The 23,098-nt window shown below is 46.0% G+C and overlaps 1 protein-coding gene across 1 annotated transcript in view; it reads right to left on the bottom strand.

Annotated features, from left to right (window-relative positions):
* Positions 1-1,110: 1,110 nt before the first annotated feature.
* The window catches only part of SHMT1 (serine hydroxymethyltransferase 1), a 213,508-nt gene continuing 191,520 nt past the window's right edge, over positions 1,111-23,098 (bottom strand). Inside the window, exons 11-12 of the mRNA XM_078665177.1 lie at positions 14,652-14,762; positions 1,111-2,207 (exon numbers count right to left, since the gene is read on the bottom strand). Of these exons, the coding sequence (XP_078521303.1) occupies positions 2,035-2,207; positions 14,652-14,762 (284 nt within the window). The 3' untranslated portion in view covers positions 1,111-2,034. The remainder of the gene's footprint in view (positions 2,208-14,651; positions 14,763-23,098) is intronic.

The raw sequence follows: 23,098 nt of genomic DNA, 5'->3' as shown, positions 1-23,098 counted from the left end.
CCCAAGGATGTAAACTCCTGGATAGACTAATACGTCGCTAAACTCGATCTGTGAAAGGTAAAATGATATGAATTCCCAACCCAGCCCATCTGCACAAGAATATCCATGTGTTTTTTACCCCTCCTCCAACTCAGCCAAAGTAAAGAATTTGGGAAGAAGTTGAAACACCAACTTCGCACCGACGCTCAAAAATGATGACTACCGCCATCTATCTTCTACTACAAGAGACACATTAACTGGTTACCTGTGCAAGCCATTAAGTGGGTTTCTCACTTAAAAATGCCTAGAATGATCAATATGCCTGCAGGCCAAGACCCAGCTCTACCATTCAGCCTACTTTCTGCTCCACTCAGACCAAGCACATCTAATGGCCCCCAAAAACCAAATGCAGGAATGAAGGTGACCGATGCTTCTACACCAGTGGCCCATGACTTTGAAACAGCTTTCCTCTCGATATGCAAGCCTCATACCTTAAGGGCAGGACTGAAATCCTCGAATACTGTGAGCTCCACTCATGACTAACTAGAGGTTCCGGATAAACTGGGATACAATGATGACTTTGCATTTTTCCTAGTAGAAACAGATAGGCAGTTACCATAAACCAGATCACACGTCCGCAGTAACACCTCAACTATTCAATTGTAGAACGCTAATACATTGACAATTCATGTTATCCATGCCTGCCTGCATTGATGGTTATTTAAACACACAGGTGCTTTGAAATAAAATCAAGAAGCATAGTGTTTTACACCAGGTACCACTGTTTGAACCAAAACTAGTCGTAAAATGCAAGATGAGCAAGTACACAGTTTGATCTGGAACAGGCAGGTGTCACTTCTTGTCAAACAGTGCTGCCCTTCCTGAAGGGGGTGAAAGTAGGCCTTCAGTCGCACAGTCAGTCTGTGATTTGGACATTTGTATGGCACTTGATCGAACCCTGCCAAACCTTTTGGGCAAATACGCAGAATAGGTAATGTTCCCTAGCCTTCTATACCCTACAAATGGAAGTTTTTCAATACTAGTGTATATCATTTTTAAAATAATTCACTCCTTCATGTAAACCATACAGTCTGAAAAGCTCTCTGTCAGACAAGAAAACGAGACTATTACCACATTTCAGATTTAATTTATTTGATATCGAAAATACATGTAATACAGTTCTTTAACTTTCGACACGTAGAGTGATCCTGATTAAACTGGTCAGCATAAGCAGTTCAGTAGTACAACAAGTATTGTCTTGAAATACAAAACAGCAATGGCCCCTCTACAGCAGCAGATCCAGTCAAATTACAAGTGATCTTCAGCTTTATTGGAAAAAATGGTGGCAGGCAGGTGTGGTGGTGGTGGTGGGGGGGGTAAGGTATCCTGGCCTGGGGGCCAGAGGGCGTTTCGTCAGAGTTAAGGATGAGCTGCACCTGGATGAGATGTGCTGTGGCAACGTATAGAAGCAGTACACAATGGATATTGACCATTTAGAGTTCTGGGCCAATTTAAAGAAAGTTCCTCCAACTTTAAATGATCCACCAGGCAATGATTTGGCACTATTGGAAAAGTAATGCCTAACTTCTTTATAGTTCTGAAAAAAACACGTCCCCTATAATGTTCCAGGGAGATACCCAAGCATCATTAAAAAAAAAAAAAGGGCGAAGGTGGATGAGGGAACAGCCTGTGCTAATTATTGCTTCCTTCTGGATAGGTTCAATGTGGCTGTTAAATCAATGATTGGCAGCTCTGTCATGTACACTCCCGCCACCCAAATATTTTCCAGATCCATGAAACAAGGCTGACATGGCAGGGTTAACTTCAGGCTGTGGCCCACGTGAACGGTGTTACCTTCCGGGCAAGACACGGCTCTTACAGCGAAGGAGTACGTGATGCATTACCTCATATTAGGATCAGACTCTTTTGAAGATCACAAGGCACAATATTCTTGTAAAATGTGAACAATACTTTGTAAGTGGACTGACAATGATATTCATATGACTCAGTGACACAGGGATACTGAATTGGAGTTTAAAATATCTTCCTTCTAGGTTAAAGTTCTGGTACGCCCGGTATAGGGAATGCTGCAGCAAAGGCTTCCACTTCTTCTTTGATGGTCTGGGTCGTGCTCTTGTATTTCTCATCGCATGCAAGCTTTTCTTTGAACTCCTTCAAGGTTGCTTTTGCTGGCATGTCGTTCTGTATCTGCAGAGTAAGCTCTATACCTGCAAGGAGAATGCGATGACAATCAGCCCATACACATAAGACAGGTCTAAACCATATCAGCAATAACAACAACTGACATTCATATAAATAGAACATTTAACAATTCAGTGCTGATCTAAACCACACCACCTTCTATCACCTCAGCAAAATGTGTTATGGGTTATTTGTCTGAAGCATCAATTGTTTATCACCAGCCAACATGCTTTAACCTTTTCTGGATCCAGAACTACAAGGTATGTTTAAATAACCACCAACTGCGAGCCAGCCGCCAATTACAAGGAGACAAAGGAAAGTATAGCATCAATCAGAGGGTGATATCCCTGCCAGCAACCTGCCAAACTCCTCTTTTGTATGGACCGAGTGCCAGTATTTGCCACCAGATTTTTTCATGGTCTGACGAGCGGATATATAGGGAGTTAGCAGTGAAGTTCACCAGCTCAAGCCTATGCTAGCCCAGTCTCTCCCTTCAAAGGGCGCAGTGAAGCTCACCAGATCAAGCCTATGTTACCTTTGTTTCTTCCTTCAAAGGGCGCAGTTATGCTCAAGCCTATGTTAGCCTCTTCCTTCAAAGGGCGCAGTGAAGCTCACCAGCTCAAGCCTGTTAGCCTAGTCTCTTCCTTCAAAAGGCGCAGTGAAGCTCACCAGCTCAAGTCTTTGTTAGCCTTTTCCTTCAAAGGGCGCAGTGAAGCTCACCAGCTCAAGCCTGTTAGCCTAGTCTCTTCCTTCAAAAGGCGCAGTGAAGCTCACCAGCTCAAGTCTTTGTTAGCCTTTTCCTTCAAAGGGCGCAGTGAAGCTCACCAGCTCAAGTCTTTGTTAGCCTTTTCCTTCAAAGGGCGCAGTGACGCTCACCAGCTCAAGCCTATGTTAGCCTAGTCTCTTCCTTCAAAGGGCGCAGTGAAGCTCACCAGCTCAAGCCTGTTAGCCTAGTCTCTTCCTTCAAAAGGCGCAGTGAAGCTCACCAGCTCAAGTCTTTGTTAGCCTTTTCCTTCAAAGGGCGCAGAGAAGCTCACCAGCTCAAGCCTGTTAGCCTAGTCTCTTCCTTCAGAGAGCGCATTATATCTCACCAGCTCAAGCCTATGTTACCGTTGTCTCTTCCTTCAAAGGGCGCAGTAAAGCTCACCATCTCAAGCCTATGTTAGCCTAGTCTCTTCCTTCAAAGGGCGCAGTAAATCTCACCAGCTCAAACCTATGTTAGCCTTTTCCTTCAAAGGGCACAGTGAAGCTCACCAGCTCAAACCTATGTTAGCCTTTTCCTTCAAAGGGCGCAGTAAAGCTCACCAGCTCAAGCCTATGGTAGCCTAGTCTCTTCCTTCAAAGGGCGCAGTGAAGCTCACCAGCTCAAGTCTTTGTTAGCCTTTTCCTTCAAAGGGCGCAGTGAAGCTCACCAGCTCAAGCCTATGTTAGCCTAGTCTCTTCCTTCAAAGGGCGCAGGGAATCCCTGGGACTCACTCGCCACCTGCCACACAAGTGATGTGGGGCCATCCCAAGCTTTGTGGAAGGTGCGTCACTCTCTGACTCCAAGGCTGAATCGGATCCTTAGGAATGCCTTCCCTGGGTTGCACAAGCAACCCCTAACGAAAAGGGGAATCCCAGGAACTCCCTGTTGATACATAAAACATCTGCTATACTGGTGAGTGAATCCCCAGGATTCAATTTTGTTAAGGGGGTTTGTGCGCACCCCAAGGAAGATAATCTGAAGGATCATTCTGATTGGGACAGCCATGTATCTTACACACTTACCGGCTCCCCCTCCCCTTCATGCCCCTTGCACAGCCATAGGCAATTCCCAGGATATTTCCTCAGGATCTCCATCAGGTGCTGTGTCTGCTTGGAAAGCCTGAATGACCACCAGGTGAAGCACAGCACACAAGTTATACTAAAACTTCCTGTTCAAGTTAGATTCCTGTGCCTCTCACCAATGCCTCCAAGCTATAGATCAGTGGATGAAAAGCAATTACTGCAAACTAAACACATAAAAAACGTACTAGTCTTGGGTAAACAGACCACCTGACGACTCGTTTGCTATACCGGCTAAAGATCTTGATCCACATCATAACACTTCACTCAAAGTCAGGAATATAGGTGTGATGGACACAAACCGCTTCCGGAAGGCACAAAGGGATTCTTCTGTAAGAAATGATGCTACATCTATTATATAACTAAGCCAAAAAGGCACTGGAGCGCTGCAAAGGCAAGAATACAGTCAATGTGTGATAACAGAGGTAGCTGGTTATTTGATTTGAACTGCATTATGACGTGGTTCTCTTTAAAGAGGTGCACCTGGTTCCTGATTGGGGCAAGGGTTGGGAAGGTGCTCCAGATCACGGGTTCATAGTTGGAAAAGGCCCCTTACCTGTCTTTTTTCTTACATTACACTTCTTATTCGCTAGTCAGATTGTGGCCTGGCTGCACATGTGCCAAGAGCCACAAAAGATGGCGAGCTTGTCCACAAGTCAAGGGGGCTATTGCTCATGATATATTTGAAAATGCCGCTGGTTTTAAAGATGGCGAGGGCTGGCAAGGGTGCCCAATGGAGTTCCATCACATTTCCTTTTCCCTTATGTGTTGTCAGCGTGGAGTCAGAGAGGCAACGGAGTAGGGCATTATCACAATCCAATTGCGAGAGTTGAAGAACCTGAGCAGCAGTGCTGAAGTCACATTCTGAAATAAACTGTTTTACTTGCTTTAGAAAAGAGCTGGTATCAGCTGGTCTTTGTTTATTGGCAACGTGTTTCTTGAATGTGAGGAGGGTGTCAAAAGGTAAATCCAAGTGATTTGGCATTTGATGAAAGTTTGGGTGGAAAGCAGTCAAGGTTCTTCTACTTGAGCCAGGCCTGTACTACTTCCTGTTCTTGGAAAAATCACAAGAATTCTTTATTGTTTGGGTTGAGCTTCACATATGCATTGGACAACCAGGTCTAGATGAGGAGCAGGCAGTGTTTGATGTCGGAAGCAGAGGAGACTGTCAGATAGAGTTGTGAATCATCAGCATATTAATGAATCTTGAAGTTGTCATCTGTGAGTAGAGTCCCCAGGAGCTCCATGTAGAGGTTGAAGATGACAGGAAGACAGTAAGCCCTGTGAGACTCAGCAAGTGATAGGGATTTTTTTTGACCTGGTGGTACCCATTGGAACAAACTGATATAAGTTGAAAGAGTAGGAGGAAATCCAACGAAGGACATTGTGAGTCAATTCCATTCAAGACACCATAGTGTCAATGAGGGTTGGGTGAGAAGTTCAGCAATGGCAGGAGGGATATCGTCTACGATGTGTAAGGTGCAAGCATCTGTGCTGCAGGGTGACCTGAAACCAGACTGGTAGTCATGCAGGAGATGGTTAGCATGGATGCGATTGAGCGCGACTAATTTTTGTTTAATGATCTTGGCATTGAAGGATAGGCGAGTGATGGGCCTGTAGTTGGCAAGGTCATCAGGGTCTAATGTAGGTTTCTACAGGACTTTCTGTAGGCCTGCCTTGAGATCGTCTGGGAATGTGCCTTGAGTGAAGGAGGATTTGGCAGTGCTGAGCAGTGGGTGAGAGCGTCCCTGGAGAGAGCTTTGATTAAGGGCATGGGTAAGACATCTTCATAGGAAGTGGCTTTGAGGATGTAAAGTGTATTAGTGAGATCTGTGAGAGACCAGGCTTTGAAAGTGGACCACTGTGGCATTTATGAGAAGGGGTGGGTGTGAGAGGAGAGTACGGATTGGTGTTGTCGATGTGCTTATGGATTTTTTCCCCCACTAAAGAAAATGGTTTATGGCATTGAACTCATCTGTGGAGACAGATGGGTGGGTCAGGCAGGGAACGGATTTAGTGATCGATTTTCTTGAGGAGTCCTGCTTCTATAGGTAGCTTAAAGGATGGTGTTGGTACAGTACTTTGCTTTGGCCAACGTGATGAGCAGTCTGTGTGTTGTGTGGAGGGACTTCACAAACATGAGGTCCTCAGGAGTTTGTTTTTTCTTTCATTTTCTTCCTATCTGTGGATGGAGTATTTACTGTCAGCGAGGTCTTTAGAGTATCAGGGTGCTGAACGTTTTGTCTTACTGTAGCATGGTTATGTTAGAGCGTAGATGTGCTGATGTCTTTTTTAGAAGAGACTTGGTGTCTTCCCTTACTTAAAATTCCACCACAATGGACACGTTCCAGTGGACTTACTTCTCTCCAGTGTAGACTACTCCAATGATATTTAGTCTGCAGTATAACTACAAGTGATTAAAAGTATCAGAGAATCCAAAGCACTGCTACAAGTCAACTCAACCTTAAAGACAGGTTGCACATTTCACAGTCCGTCTTCTATGATGGCTACATAGATCATACACCGCTTAGTTTACTGCTTCCTGCAGCAAAAACTCCCATCACTACTTCAACAAATCTTGTACGGGAGAATCTGTTTTACCCATCCAAACAGCAAATTTACTCCCTTTTTGAATAATAGTAAAAAGCAATCATCCCGAATTCCAAGGAGCATAAAAACCTGGCTTTCTCACGTTCACAACTACAATGTTATAATGAATCCTTAAAAGAGTAAGTATCTGCATGCATGAATGAGAATAGATACAACCAGGCGAAAGCCATAATGCAAAGTCTGGAAAGTTTAAATGCTTTTGTGTTTTTCAGCTTGAAGTGGATAGCACTTGATATGCTTCAAGTTGGTATAAAAACAAACACAAAAATTGGCAAAGCCAATAGGTCTTGCCTATAAAAGAGCTATTAGCTTTGCCAATATGTTTTAGCCATGTGGTACACCAGTGTGGCAGCTGTTCAGCATGGCTAAAGGTTAGGGGCGTAAAGAAGAGTGGAGTGTCAGAGTGGAGTGGCGTAGAGTGGCGTAGAGAGTCGTGGAGTTGAGAGGCAGTAAGTGGAGTAGAGTGGCATACAGTGGAAGGACGCAGCGTAGATGGAGAAGGGTGTCAGAATGGAGACGTCTAGAGTGGAGTGGCGTACAGTGTGGTGGAGTGGCGAAGAGCAGAGTAGATTGTCGTGGAGTGGCATAAAGTGAAGTATAGTGGAGTGGCGTACAGTGTTGATGAGTGGAGTAGTATGTCGTAAAATAGAGTGGAATATAGTGGCAGGGAGTGACAGAGTGAGTTGTGTAGAGCATTGTAGGATGGAGTAGTGTGTCAGAGTGGAGTATCGTACAGTGGCCTAGAGAGAAGTGCCGAAAAGTAAAGTGGTGTAGAGTACATTGGTTTTGAGTGCAGCGACAAAGCGGGGTAGGGTGTTTTGGAGTAGCATTGAGTGAAGTGGTGCAGTGTGGAGTACAGTGGAGCAGATTAGAGTAGCGTAGAGTGTTGTGGCGTAGAGTGGGGGGATGCGGTATGTAGTGGCGCAGGGTAGACTGCAGTGGTGAAGGGTAGTGTGGAGTGGTGCAGAGCTGTAGAGTGGGGGTGGGGTAAAGTGCAGTATGTATGGTGTGGTAGCCCACAGCCATTACGGGCAAGGTGTGGAAATGTCATCACCTTGCTTAGTAATTTGGTTTCCACAATACTTAATTACCAAAATATTTACTTAATTTGTGCTTTCCCAATGTAGATATATTCGGAAATATCTACACAGTTCATTTACAGACATTTAAATGTTGGTGTGTGCGCTATAAAAACAACATCATACTGCCTTCCTCCAGCACACACCTAGTAGCCAGCATGATTGTCACATAAATAATCTCACTTTGAAGTCCGAGAAATAAAAGTAAATATTAAGCTCCCTTAGAAGACAGAGCCTGTCATATGACCTTTGCCTCTGAATGCCCAGCAAATGTGACATAAGAACCAGGTTTAAATGCCTGTTTACAGAAAGCTAATCCGGGTGGAAGAATACAGTGAATAAGGCATGTGCCACGGAAGGAGCAAACTCAAGCTGGACAGGCTAAAACAAATAAGTTCAGCAAATAGAAATCAAGCAAATGTGAGTTACAAAGCAAATGGTCAGCAGTGGGTGGAAAGCATTCCCAGGGAAGCTTTAAGAATGTCTACAAGATGTCGTTAGCAAACCGGAAAGCTGTGCTGTCTGGTAGGCTTAGACCTAAAAATGGCAAAATACTTTAGTCACTTTTCAAGCTCAGCATGGATGAGGCTGGGATTATCCCATGCTTAAAAAGTTTGATAGAAAAACAGACATTTGAACTGAGCAGATGTAGAGTGTCAGTGGTATTGTAGATGCACTCCATATAAAGGAGCAGCTCTCCACTTGAAAACTGGGAACTACCCACAATTCCCTACCTGCATTTTCTGTTCTTTATGCAGCACTCTTAAGCCTGCAAGTGCATGGCTTGAATATATGTTTACCCCTAACAATTTCTGTCCAAAAGAAGGAAAAAACATCTACTTCTATTACATAGGTAACAGCACAATTGAAGTTCCACTCCTCAATAAATGTTGACCAAAATGGAACGTATACAAGCAAGTAAGTACCCATGTAGTGGAAAGCGGGTCAAGACTGCTCATACATGTGTGATACCCGCTTTCCAAACGTTTATCTACACTAACTCAAAGCCGTAATTTCTGGTCCTGCTACTAGGTTACTGGGGAACCTGCAGGTTGGGAAAAGGAGAGTAGGACATAGGAGTACATACGTGATCAGTCTATATAATGAACACAACACTACCGTTTCAGGATGAAACGGTCTCATGTAGACAATTCTCAAGCTTGTACCATGCTACATAATCATCTCCATTTCTTTCCTAGGCAACATTAAGACCTGCAAGCGCTGTGAAGAAGTGCAGATATAGGTCCAGGCAAATATTTTTCAAATGGATGAAAAAGACAAACAAAAAATGTCAGGGAAAGAGGACCAGGCTTCTCAAACGAAAAATGGAAGTGAAATCTTTTAGTCTAGCAGATTGCCCCTTTGTCCGATTAATAAAAGGGTGGAAAGTTCCTTCTTGCTCAAATGATCTACTTCCTAAATTTGGAAGATATTGCACAATTCTCTCCAAAACAGAACACAATAGTAAGAACAGGAAAAAAAACTGCTTCTCTGGCAAAGATTCCAGTTTATGGGTTTGCTGACTTTAGTCCTTCACTAAAAGTGTACACAATTGTTTCAAGGAGTGGTGGGCAAAAATGGAGAACTTCCCTTCTACAATTTTCGGTTTGCAAGTTTAAGAAGCATTGCAAAGCCAATATGTCTAGTCTATGAGTGCTATCTGCTTTGGCAATGTTTTGTAGACATGCTGTACAGAAGCGGATGCTTTGCAGTGTGGCTAAACCTAATTTAACAAAGTGTTATGCGGCAACTAGCGAAAATATGCTTTTTTTTTTTTAAAGTGCATCAGCGCTGGATACATCATTGTTTTTTTGTTATTTTTAGCCAACCTGCAAAGCAGTCACAATGCTTTACAGCATAGTTACAAATGATTGACAAAGACGGCAGTGCCCATGATGCTGTACAGCATGAAAAAAAGGCAAAGCAGAGCCAATCACCTCACAGGTGAGACCTATTGCCTTTCCCAATGCTGGTTAGGTCTTGCCACAGCGCCCCTGTGATTGAGCAAATCAGTTTATATCCCCATACGTGAAAAAAAAAAAAAAGACATTTGGCAAAAAAATAATATTCTATCACAAAGAAAGCAATTGCGTCGGTCTTAGAGAAATTACACTTGGAAGAAAGATAACATCTTTTTCACACAAAAAACATCCATTCAAAAGGAGAAACGTGCTTCTTTGAAGTGCGGGTGGCACAGTAAAACCAAGCTACAAATGGCAAGAGGTTCAACAGGGAAAAAGGATAAAACAGAAGTACCTCAAACAGAGCGACCAGCAAAAGGACAGCAATCAAGTTGAAGAAATCAGTACTTGGTTCATGCTCCAGTCAAAAGACAAAGTGAAGCCAGCAAGCACTGGCCAATGTGAAGGCAGCAAATGAGTGATAAAGCTAAGCAAAAGGCGGGCTGCAAGCCCCTTCTATACTGTATCTCACGCAGGTAAGAGCATGAGCTGTTGCAAGTGAGTCCTAACTACGGTGAGAAATCTGTTCAATAAGGGTTTTTGCACTGTAAAAAATAACTTTATAGCAGGATAATGAATTCTACATTCTTTGTGGGTAACTTCCCCCACATACTGTAGCTGAATTTACACATGCTAAGGCCAGCTTGTACGATTTTCGTAATTTTAATTTTTTTCATCTTTCAACAACTTATATAACAGCAGCATTTAAAACGGAACCGTCTAGGGCTGGATAAGCTTTACTGCTCGAGTATGCCGGACCATTGTCCTTAGTGTCAGATATAAGGGGGGGGGGGCACTGCCTTTCTGATGGATTACCTGGGAAATGCTAGCTCATCTTTGACCATCTTGATCTTAATAGTGAGCAGTAGCACATTTTCAGGTCGGCAGCAAGATTTCCTTATATAAACTGGAGAACAATTGATCACAACTAGTGCACGTATGCCCTTCAAGGGAGGATAATATCAAAATTAAGACCCGAGAGCAGCATGTGTCAAGGGACTCTGCTATATCAGTACTCTGTTTATTCTGTAATTTTGCAGAATTGAGTGGTAAGAGTATCTGGGATAGGGAAGGTATCTGTGCTGATGGTGGCTAAGGAGAAAACCTAACCATCTAGTATTGATGGCATGCATGCCTAAAGGCCTACCCCATTGTATAGTGACAAAGAGGGTGTCACTAGCAGATTTGTGAATTTTACTTTGAATGTTAAACACCTACAGTCCGAGTCATACAAAGATTGAGGCGTGACATTTTCTCTTTGGCATATTTTATGAAATGCATCACCATAACACTATAATTTGCTAAGTTTGCGCTACTTCGCACTACGCGAACTGCACGTAGCACAGTGCAAAAACGCATATCGTAGTTCAGCGGTCATTTTTTGCTTTACTCGCGGTCCTCAACGTCAAGTTGGGGACCGCGAGCAAGCAAAATGACATCCCGGTGAGACTTTTTCCTCGTTCGCGATCAGCAACATCAAGTTGCCGATCGCGAGCGTGGAAAATAAACCTCCTGGCGAGATTCTCAATGCGGGGAGGTGAGGTTTCTCATTGCGAGTGGTCGCGTATGATCGCGACCGCTCGCAATGATAAACTACCAGTCCGCGTTGAGAAAGCTGCAGCTCGCGTAAAAATCTACTAGAGCGGCAGGAAATTACAGCTCGCACTGTGCAAGATGGCGTTTTCAATGACTGCACAGTGCAGACAAGCATCCGCCACTGTGCAATCATTGAAAACGGCATCTTGCACAGTGCGAACATGGCACTACGCAGTTCTCGTAGTGCTACGCGTAGCTGGCGCAGTGCACTTTGCGTAGCGCTACTTCACAAACTACGCCCAGCCCTAGATTTAATTATAACCTTATTATCTATGGAGAGATTTTTCAATAGCTCAACCATAGCTTGTGCCCCACTGAACTAACATCCTTTGAAAGGAAATGAACATTAACAATTTATACAGCACCACGGAATAAGGGTTCTGATTACGAAGTGACCCTGGTACAGAGTGTGGTCAGAAGGGGCAGGGTATAGATGAGCTGATCTGAATTGCCAGGAGGTGTTTTTGTTTGTTTTTTAAACAGATTTTATTCATCAAATGACACGTATACAGTAGGGCTCTGTAACCCAGAGACATCTGCACAATTAATGCAAAGCTTCCTGTTTTGATTTTTCAATAATAAGATCTAGAAGAAATGGAAAGCAATACAGATGAAATAAACCATATGAAACCCCCCGCCAAACAACCCTGGTCGCACTAACGGCCTCCCACATATAACCTTGCTGTGCCCTTGCATCACCACCACACGTTCCAATAAACGAAAAAGGAAGAAACTACAGCTTGCCCCAGCAGGGTAATATTAAACTGGATGGGTGGGCCAGCTGCATCATCCGGCTCAAGTAACAAGCCACGATAGTCTGCCCACCGCTTCCAAACCTTATACGGTTTCTGTGGGCAACCTCTTGCGGTGAAAATAGGGAGTTCCAAGCCCATACAGAAGTCCAGTCCCCTCTTCCAGAACGACACTGAAGGTGGCGTCGGTGCCTTCCACGCCCTAGCAATGTCCCTTTTGCCAGAGTAAACCCCAGCAGCATAAGACAACGTTTATAAATATTACCCCCAATCCCCTCCATGACATGGAAAGGCGGCAATTTCAGCGAATGGGGCTGGTCCCAGCCCAACACCTCAGAAAGGTAGGTCAGTACCTTCCTCCAGAACCGTGACAAGGAGAGACAATGCCAGATTGTCTGCATCAGGGTCCCTTCCTCCCGCTCACATCTAAGACAGACCCGCCCTCCAAAACCGAACCCACGTGAAATAGACCCGCTGAAGATATTTGAACTGGACAAGGCGCAAGCGGGTCGCTATGGCCGTCCCCACCTCGGGGAGGCCAGGGCCTCCATCCAGTGAGCCAACATCTCCCTCCCAGGCCCCTCTAAGTTTCTGCAGTGTAGGGGAGCTGTGAGTTACTAGGGACTAGTAGATCTTAGAAATGTTATGATCCTGAAGGTCCCCCATAAAGATCTTCGCTTCTATTGGGCTGAACTCTGCCAGTGACTCCATTCCCTCCAGACTTGGGGAGAGGGAGTGTCGAAAATGGAGATATTTGTAAAATTGGGTTTTCGGCATTTGAAAATCTTTTTGCAAATCTTGAAAGGACTTCAGTATCGGCCCCCTCATGACGTCACCCAGGGTGGAGATACCAATATTGTCCCAACCACGAAACCCTGACAGAGTAGCTACCTGTGGCAGGCGGACATTATTCCATAGGGGGACTTCCCGTGTCAGCTTATTCCACCACTCCATCCTCCGCAGGGCATGTCGCCAAATTTGGAAAACCACTTGAGTCGCTGACGGCAGCGATCTACGTACCGGTGCGGAGTACAGGATAGTGTGTAAGGAGAGGGTCCCCATAAGACACCGCTTAACAGCATAAGCAGGGTAATCTCTGCCGCCATACAACCACTCATTTAATACCAATAAATGTGAGGCCATGTAATATGATTGTATATCAGAGGTCGCCAGCCCTCCACAGTACGTAGAGCCAGGAGGTGGTTTGACAACTGTGGAAATTCAGGACTGAAACAAGTATAAAATAGATTTACCATACCCAATAAATGGCTTTTCGCACTCTTGTATGGTGGTCTAGCATACACTCAATGCTCCTCTCCATTCCCAACTTCTTTTATGCACATGCAAAGGACAGCACCAAAAGGACAGACGTTGCAAATATCCAGTGTTGGAGGGAGAACAGTAGATAAGGAGGCTATTCTGTACCTAAATGTTACGGTAATGTATGTCCCAACAATGGAGATCTGAGTTTAAGAAATGCTATATCATTATGCCAACTTTCAATACCGTGCTCAATTTCCACTGAATACAAATTGTTCACGTTTAAAAAGCAAAAATGTTTTGAAATAGTCTGATGGAAATGGACAGCACCAGGAAAGAACCCCTCCCACCCCCGAACATAGCTTACAAGTCAAACATAGCTGCTATGATTTTGAAGCAGGTTGGCACTACTCAGCCAATGAAAAATAGGGAACTGATATGAGTGAATAGAAAGGAGGTGCATGGCCAGCGCCATATGTGGAGGACTGACAGGGCAACTTCGCATATTCGGTAGAAGCAGTGCCCCACTACCTCAAATGGTGAGCCAAGAGTCATGGATGTAGAAAAAAGAAAAACAAATCCAACAAGTATACCCAAAACAATACAAAAGCATCTAGGAGTACCATCTGCCGGGGTAGTAATCCATGATTAACGGAAAATCAATACAGAGATGGCTACCTGTGGCAGGAAACTCTTCACTGTACTCCCTCTATAAGTAAAAAAACTTAGAAACAAAAAGGAGCACCCACATGTGTTCATGAATTACTAATGTGTTTAATCTGTTCCGTGTCCAGTGACAGTGAGGGAATATCTAACATTTGACAACTCCGAGATCCTGTGCTGGAGAGAAATGCATCTAAAAGCAACAGTAGGTGCTTGTGCACACAATCACCAGTTTCTCAAAATAGTGTCAGCTTAAAACCAGCTAAGCAAGCAAGCAGAACAGGTCAGAAGGAAGACATCTCTAGTACAATCTCAAACAATGCAAGTATAAAGAGATGCAGCTTTGTCTTATTTCCTTAATCCTCTACTCAGTCAGGGTATAATTTGATAGACACACCTAAACGTGCATGCCGTAGAACATGTACACCAGAACCTATCTTGCAAATAATGCAGAGGACTTAAAAAGTCAGCATTTCTATTCACTAGTAATCTAATTACCCCGACACAGGGTTGAACGAGGGACTACTGGTTTCCTATAAACCAATAACCTACTTTTTGTGGTCTTCACTGCACCACTGTCCGACTCAATAAGTATGGGCTTTTCTGTAAACTAGGGACACAACCAACCATGTCACATCCTTCACCAAGGGCCAAAACTCACTATATCCTGATGGGCCCCACTTTCTTATAGATAGCCTACCAGAAGGGAGCTATTCAATCATTACCTCGATGAATGAAATGAGCAACTTTCTTGAAATCCTCTTCAAGGAATCCCCGAGAGGTCAGAGCCGGCGATCCAAATCTCAGCCCACTGGGACGCAATGCACTTTTGTCACCTGCAGAAAAACGAAGTACATAAGTAAAATCTTGCATAAAAATAAGGAAATATATGAAAAGATGGAAACGACAAAAAATAATAAACAAACACCCTGAGTTCCACAGCAGTTAATGAAGTCAGGCAAACTTTCATCCCTATAAAGGGGAAGCAAAGGATCAGTAATCACAATATATGCTTAAAAGAAGCCAGAAAGCCTAACATTGTAGGGTGAACAATAAATGCTGTGAGATGGTGTGTATGTGAACCAAGAGGTGACCACAGCACAGTGGTCAGTAGCCTGCATAACGGAGAACCTAGTCAACTTGGTAGGCTTTCACTGGCACATAAAGAACCAGTTTTTGGCTAATACGGCTTGCAAGCATTTAATGTGGCTTCTTTTAGCACTATACATTTTATGATTAAACGTACAGAATACTTTATTTTATCTTAAAATATGGGATGAAGCAAAGGTCTTGCACTGAATTTTTACATAACCATGGCCTTTGAAGAAATGGTAACCATTTCCAGCAACTGCCTCGACTTTAAGAATAAACGTTGAGCAGAAAAGTGTAATTTCTGCACAATATCAGTCTGTCTAATAACTGTTCTCTATTCAGTATTAATTAAAACAGAAATGGGTTGGGCAGTTTGGCACAGTCCCCAGAATTGCTGGATTTATACAACAAAACAGAAACCTTCACTTTTGGCACGTAAACAGTTTAATTCTTGCTTAAAAAAAGAATCAAGATGGGAAGAATGGTCTTTCACCAGGCTATAACACTAACACAAAGGCTCTTGCATTACATTATGCGACAAATGTTTGTTCTTTTACTCTTATAGAAAAAAGAAACATTACATTTACATAAATAGAAATACATTAAATAAAAATATTACATTTATGTGACTAGAAATGTATTAAATACAATTTTTAAAAATCTGTTAAATTTTAAAACACTGGTTTCAACTCTAAACTCTTATCTACCCTCTGAGATACCAGACGTCTTTTGAGGGACAAGGATGACAAATATTTGTAGACAGAGGGGAAAGAGCAGGGTAGAGAAACCTGAAACTCTTCTATACCTGGTTTGGCATTAAATGTAGTAATCATTAAATTTTGTAACTATAGTAATAAGATATCAAGCATTCAATTATTCTACAAATCAGCAACCCGTGGCCAATCTATGCGGTAAGGTAGAAGGGTTTGAGACTGAACTGCAAGCTGACTCCAGAAGCAGGAGAAGCCATTGATAAGACAAGAGACAGTTTGGAAAAAAATACAAGAATGATAGAAAAAAAAACCAAACACGATGAAATCTCTTATTTTTGGGAATTAAGGGGAGAAAAGAGTGTGTCAAATATAGGATTATTTTTATGGCACTCATAATACATACCAACTTATTTTGTAATTATGTTTTGGTTAACTGGCGGACATAAATATTAACAGCTCAATGAGTGCCAGCATACATACTACACGGATGAAAAAAACGAGGAGAATTTTTGGTCTTTTCCAGTTATTCTAAGCTAGACAGTCTGTTCAGGACAAATCAAAAATCGAACCCCAAACCCTTTTCACCATTATATAAGAGTTTAAGATAATCGAAGTAATGGCAATGCGGATGTTCTTGATGAACATATTTTATGACAATGGTGGCACTGCAATAGTAATGTTTCTTAGCAAGTTTGTAAGCCATACTGAATAATAGGCTATCTATCTTTCACTTTATCTCCAATACTAGCACACTGCTGCATATGCTTGAGAATCCATAGGAAAAATAAGCAAAAAGCCCTAAGCAGGCTCAAAGATACCTTTCATTAAGCGGGTTTGTTTCTGCAGACTGAATACCTGGTCTTCTTCCACTTTACTATAAGGGATAAAGCTCATGTGAACTAGCTAACGCTCAATTAGTGGGTGGCAGAGGGCTAGGCAGGGTGGTTAGGTAAAATTAAATATGGGTTTGAGCAATTAGTGTGCTGGCAGTTTTTTTTATTCTAATTTTCAAGGCATTTTTATATTATCGGATGCCAAAAAAAGCATGCATATGAAGGTATGTCTGACAGTATTGACTCAAAGAAAAAGTGGATGGAACTAATACCTACACTGCAAAATAGTTGTTGGAGTTCCAGAGAGAGATATTGGATAGACTGGCTCATATAAAGATGATCAAGATTTACTCTTCATTAACCCCTTGCATGCTGATGACGGCCCCCGTCCGTCATGCATCACAGTGCTCGTGTCCTGACGACGGCTGGGGGCCGTCATGAACCCGCCCACTCTTCAAACAGGCGCAGAATCGCAGCCGCGCCCAAGGGGTTAAGCTTAACATTTCTGCCCCCAACAGAATTGTTGCTAAACATTTATCACACTTAGCACATCAAAATATTAAAATGTAGGGAATGCCTAACAGATATTTTCTATTAATGGTACTCATTTTATCTTGGAAGGATGGAAGGCGGAGTAGACCTATGTTTACGTGTACACACAAAGGGGGGCCTGAGGAATTTTAATGGACCAGCGAGGGCACACTCCCCAGTACAAAACACGAGTGAGTGAGTGAGTGAGTGAGTGAATATATATATATATATATATATATATATATATATATATATATATATATATATATATATATATATAGTTCTGTAGTAGGGGATCTCTGTGTATAGTCATAATCTAGTGAATAGTCCCGCCCATGTGCGTGGACCCCGGAGCAATCAAAAATAATCTCTTAGTGTCAAAAAATGCAGAAAATGCATAGACACTTAAGAGAGAATTTAAAGACAGATAATGCAGCCAAAAAGGCTACACTGTCCAGTACTTCAACTAGAAATTCCACCATAAAATCCACAAAACAGCAAAGCCTGTACAGATTTCCCTTGCTTAACAGCAAAATCCCTCAGGAATGATAGAGAGAAGAACCTGGACAGACAAGCCCCATAGGCTGCCATTATGTGGCTTAATTAGGATACTGTGCCTTTAAGGAACCTTCCAGAACCTTCTCTCAGTATCCCAGAATGCATAGCAGGTCCAACTTAGCCTCAGTTCTTTTTTCCGGCTCCTGCAAGCAGGACCCTGGAGCATTGAGCTCTCCCTTTTCAAGGGTTTTTGTTTTACACTGATTTCGATTTTTGGTACTTTTAAAGTACTTTGGTGACTTTCTTTCTGTGTTTCTGCACTCTTTTTTGTCCATAATGCCTGCATTATTCGACAAATGCCCTGAGTGCTCAAGGAAGAAGGCCAAGTCAGACTCCCATGAGGTCTGTATTCTCTGCCTTCCCTCTTCCCACATTCCTGAGGAGTGTGTGATCTGCAGAAGCTTCTCTGGAAGGACCCTGAAGGAGAGGAAGAAGATCAGGCTTCAGGGACTTGAGGAGAGAAAGTTGAAGGCACGAGGTGGGTCAGGAGGGGCTCCTTCTACCCATGCTGAGGCCTCTGGGGGGCTCCCCAGGGGCAGGAAGACCAGCCCTCGCCCAAGATCTCCGTCTGGGTCAGTTGCGCTGACCACGACGTCGAGGGGACGGTCAACGGCCAGTTCCAGGTCTCCCCAGGGCTCTGGGTCGAGAAAACGTCGCCCGTCGATGTCGAGGAACGTGTTCCGGCCGCCGTCGAAGCCGGTGTCGATATCCTCGTCGTCGCTGTCGGCGTCGAGTGGTCGACATCGGAGGGCCCGGCGTCGGCGCTCGCCGTCGAGGCGACACCGCCGTTCGCCGTCGAGGACATCGTCGTCGAGGGGATCCTCGTCGTCGAGGTCGCCGTCGAGACGGAAGGCGTCTCCGGCGCCGAAGAGGTCGACGTCGAAGCATTCCAAAAGACCGACGTCGAGACGGTCAAGGAGATCGACGTCGAGAAGGTCAGAGAGGTCGACGTCGAGAAGGTCCAAAGGGTCGACGTCGAAGCGATCCAAGAAGTCGACGTCGAGGCCGGCGAAGAGGTCGAGGTCGCTGTCGAGGCACCATCGCCCGTCGTCGAGGTTTCGTGGCTCGTCGATCTGGTCGGGGTCGACGTCGGGACGGAGACACGGTTCGACGTCGAGAAGTGTGATTCGGTCGACGCCGAAGGACCGTTCGACGTCGAGGGGACATCGGTCGTCGTCTGGGCACCGGTCTTCAACGTCTGGAGGTCCTAAGGACAGGCCCAGGACTGTGGGGGGCTCCCCACGCTCCGGAAGAGATGGTGGCTCGCCGGGAACGGCGCATTCCGGGGTGGATACTCCGATGAAGCCTTCTACACCTCCTTCGCGGCCTGCTGTGCCGAAGGGTCCGCCTCCGAAGGCCCCGACCCCACCTCCGAAGCCGGCTCCGCAGACCCCGCGTCCGGTTGCTCCTCCACCCCCGGTCCCGCCGAGGGCGGTGTCGATGCCTAAGTTTCCGACGCCTCCGAAGAAGACCCCTAAGAAGCCTAGGACTCCTGACCCTGGGAGGCCGAAGGAGCGTCCGAGGCCCAAGAGGTCGAGGTCTCGCTCGGGGAGACGGGACAGATCAAGGAGTGGGCATGGATCTTCCTCACGATCCAGGCGTCACCACAAGAGACGTCGGTCCAGGTCACGTTCTCCCTCTGGGACCCGTTCCTACTCGCCCACGCTGTCCGATTCGCCGGAGACTAGGGTGTCTCCGATAGACGATATAAGCACATTTCAGGAGGTTCTCCTGCGTGGAGCGGCGAAGTTGGGCATCGAGGTTGAAGCACCTACGGCTTCTACCTCGGTGATATTTGAGACATTACACAAAAGGCACTTGTCTCGCCCCCTGTTACCTCTGGTGCCGGGGCTCCTTGAGCCCGCCGAACAGCTATTCCTGACGCCGGCAACGGTGAAGTCTGTACCTTCCAGGATCCTAAAAAAGTACAGGGCTCCGGACTCAGACCCAGCCTTCTTGAGGAAGGACCCGGTACCGGATTCGGTCATCGTGACTGCTGCACGGAAGCTTCATGCCACCTCCCCTGCGTCCACGGTGCCTCCGGACAAGGAGAGCCGCTGGATCGATTCTGCTGGTCGTAAGGCGTGTGGGACATCCGCCTCGTCAATGAAGGCCGCCAGTGACTCGGCTTTGCTGGGACGTTACGACCGGTCCCTGTGGGACTCGATGGAGCAGTTCGCAGACCTTGTCCCTCGAGACCGCAAGGAGGACTTTGTGGAGATCGTCCAGGAGGGGATGCTGGTCTCTAATCAGGCCATCGGCGCCGCAGCGGACATATCATTGCTGTCCGCGCACGGATATTGCCACGGGATTCACCAGAGACGCCACGCTTGGCTCAGGTTGACGTCATTGAAACCGGAAGCACAGCAACGCGTGGCGAATCTCCCGTTTTCCGGAGATACCCTCTTCGGGAAACACGCGGATGATGAGATGGCCAGGATGAAGGCCGAGGCGGAGACCCTGACGGCAGTGGGCTTGGAGAAGCCCAAGGAAAAGAAACCCTTCCGACAGTACCAACGTCGGTTTGGGTCGCAGGGTCGTGGAAGGGGGCAGTCTGCTGGACAACATCAACAGCAGCAGCAGCAGCAGCAGCAGTACAGGCGGCCCTTCCAGAAGCGACAGGGTGGTAGAGGTCGTCAACAGTCCTCTACCGCGACCAAGGGCCCGGCCGGGTCCCGTCCCTGAGCTGTTACTTCCCCTTCGTCCGTTACCCGCTCCGGTGGGGGGAAGCGTTCAATTTTTTCTGGCAGAGTGGAGAAAAATTACTCAGGACAAGTGGGTGCTGAATATTGTTTGCAATGGATACAGTCTACGTTTCACCAGCCCTCCTCCATCGATTCCCCCCCGTCAGCTCGCAGTATCAACTGCGCGAGCTTCAGACGGAGGCGGACGTTCTGCTAAGGAAAAGGGCGATCGAAGACGTACCTCTGTCTCAAAGAGGAAGAGGTCTGTACTCTCGGTTCTTTCTTGTCCGCAAGAAGGACAGAAACGAGTTCAGGCCCATTCTGGATTTGCGGCAGGCAAACAAGTGGATTCGCAGAGAAAAGTTTCGCATGCTGTCGTTGCATCAGATCTACCCTCAGCTGCAACGAGGAGACTGGATGTGTGCCATAGATCTACAGGACGCATACTTCCACGTGCCCATTGCACGCAAACACAGGAAATTTCTGCGCTTTCAAGTCGGCACCAATCACTATCAATACACGGTGCTACCCTTCGGACTGAAGTCTGCACCCAGGACATTCTCAAAATGTATGCCTGAGGAAGAACAAGGTGTTTGTCTACCCGTACCTGGACGATTGGTTGATCAAAGCCTCCTCCTCCTCGGAAGCTCAAGCACACTTCCAGAAGACGTGCGTTCTCTTGAACAAGCTGGGGTTGCACATCAACATGTCCAAGTCGGTCCCGATTCCGGTACAGTGCATCCAGTACTTGGGGGCCTCCATCAATACGCTGTCAGCAAGCGTGTCTCCTTCGGAAGAGCGACGTTTATCACTCGTTCGGAAGGCTCAGGCTCTCATGAAAACTCAGTCTACGACTGTGAGGACGGTGTCTTCTCTACTGGGATCGATGGCCTCTTGCATCTTTCTCACTCCTCACGCACGGCTACAGATGAGACCTCTGCAGGAGTGCTTGGAGGATCAGTGGGACCAGAGGAGAGGTTCTTGGGACGACAGGATACGACTGTCTCTACATGCTCTTCAGTCTCTAAAGTGGTGGTGCTCGAAGGAGAATCTCCTCAGAGGCGTTCCCTTCCACAAGGACATTCCCACACAGACCATCGTGACGGATGCGTCTCTCCAAGGTTGGGGGGCGCATTCCGGAGACCTGCAAATTCAAGGGACGTGGTCCCCGACGGAGTCCACGTACCACATCAATTTCCTGGAACTGAGAGCTGTTCACTTGGCACTGAAGGCCTTTCATCCGTCCTTTCAGACCAACTCTCTGCTTGTTCAGACGGACAACACGACAACGATGTATTACCTCAACAAGCAGGGGGGCTCGAGATCGCGCACTCTGTCGCAGGAGGCGCAGGCGATCTGGCACTGGCTTCTGGCTCGAGGACTGTCGATAACGGCCACCCATCTGCCAGGTGTGCAGAATGTTCAGGCAGACGAACTGAGCAGAATCGTGCAGGAAAACCACGAATGGGTCATAAACGACGAAGTACTAGGAGAAGTCTTCGCAAGGTGGGGAACTCCAGACGTAGATCTGTTTGCCACCGCCGAAAACAGCAAATGCCGAGGCTTCGCCTCCAGGTACTACCAGCCAGGGACGCTGGGGAACGCGTTATGGATCAACTGGTCGAACAGCTTTCTGTACGCTTTTCCACCAATTCCCCTGATTCCGGCGGTTCTCATCAAGCTGTCTCAATCCAGGGCGAGAATGATTCTGATTGCCCCGGAATGGCCCAGACAGTGGTGGTTCACGGACCTGCTTCACCGATCTCTCCTTCCTCACATGAAGCTGCCGTGCAGGCCGGACCTTCTCACGAAGTTCGGGGGGCGGATGGTGCACCCCAACCTCTCGTCTTTGAGTTCGGCGGCATGGCTCCTGAAATAGCGCAATATGGCCATCTGAATCTCCCAGAGGATTGTATGGGCATACTGAAGGAGGCTAAGCGACCTTCCACTAGGACTTCCTATGCTTACAAGTGGAAGAGGTTTTGCATCTGGTGCAAGTCTAAGAACTATGACCCTACGTCATGCAAGGAAGATGTCATCCTTCCATATCTGCTTCATCTGGCGCAGTCGGGCCTTAATGTCCATTCCATTAAGGTTCATCTGGCTGCTTTGACTGCCTACAGGAAAGGCCCTTCACAGACTTCCTTTTTCCAGATCCCTGTGATCAAAGATTTTTTGGAAGGCTTGAAGAAAGTGTTCCCTCCTGTCAGGCTTCCTTCGCCTTCATGGGACTTGAATGTGGTGCTGTCCAGATTGATGAAGGAGCCTTTTGAACCCATTCATAAGGCTTCGTTGCAGCACCTGTCCTGGAAGGCGGCGTTCCTCGTGGCCATTACATCGGCCCGCAGGGTGAGTGAGATTCAGGCATTGTGTTGCCAAGAACCTTATACTGCGTTTCATAATGCTAAAGTTGTTATGCGTACTCACCCTAAATTTCTTCCCACGGTTGTTTCTGATTTTCATATCAATCAGACTATCACTTTGCCTACGTTCTTTCAGAATCCTTCATCTCCGGCGGAAAGGTCTTTACATTCCCTGGATGTGCGGAGGGTGCTGAAGTTTTATCTTGATAAGACTAAAGATATTCGTAGGTCAGACCAATTGTTCATCAATTATGGCTCAGTCAGGACGGGTCTTGCTACCTCTAAACAGTCCATCTCTAGGTGGATTGTGTCCTGCATTCAGTTGTGTTACTGCAAAGCTAATAAGACCTTAGGGGGCAAACCTAAGGCTCATTCCACCAGGGGCAAGGCTGCTACGA

The sequence above is a fragment of the Lissotriton helveticus genome, chromosome 10, assembly GCF_964261635.1.
Source record: "Lissotriton helveticus chromosome 10, aLisHel1.1, whole genome shotgun sequence".
Taxonomy (NCBI): Eukaryota; Metazoa; Chordata; class Amphibia; order Caudata; family Salamandridae; genus Lissotriton; species Lissotriton helveticus.
This window is presented reverse-complemented; position numbering and strand designations above follow the sequence as displayed.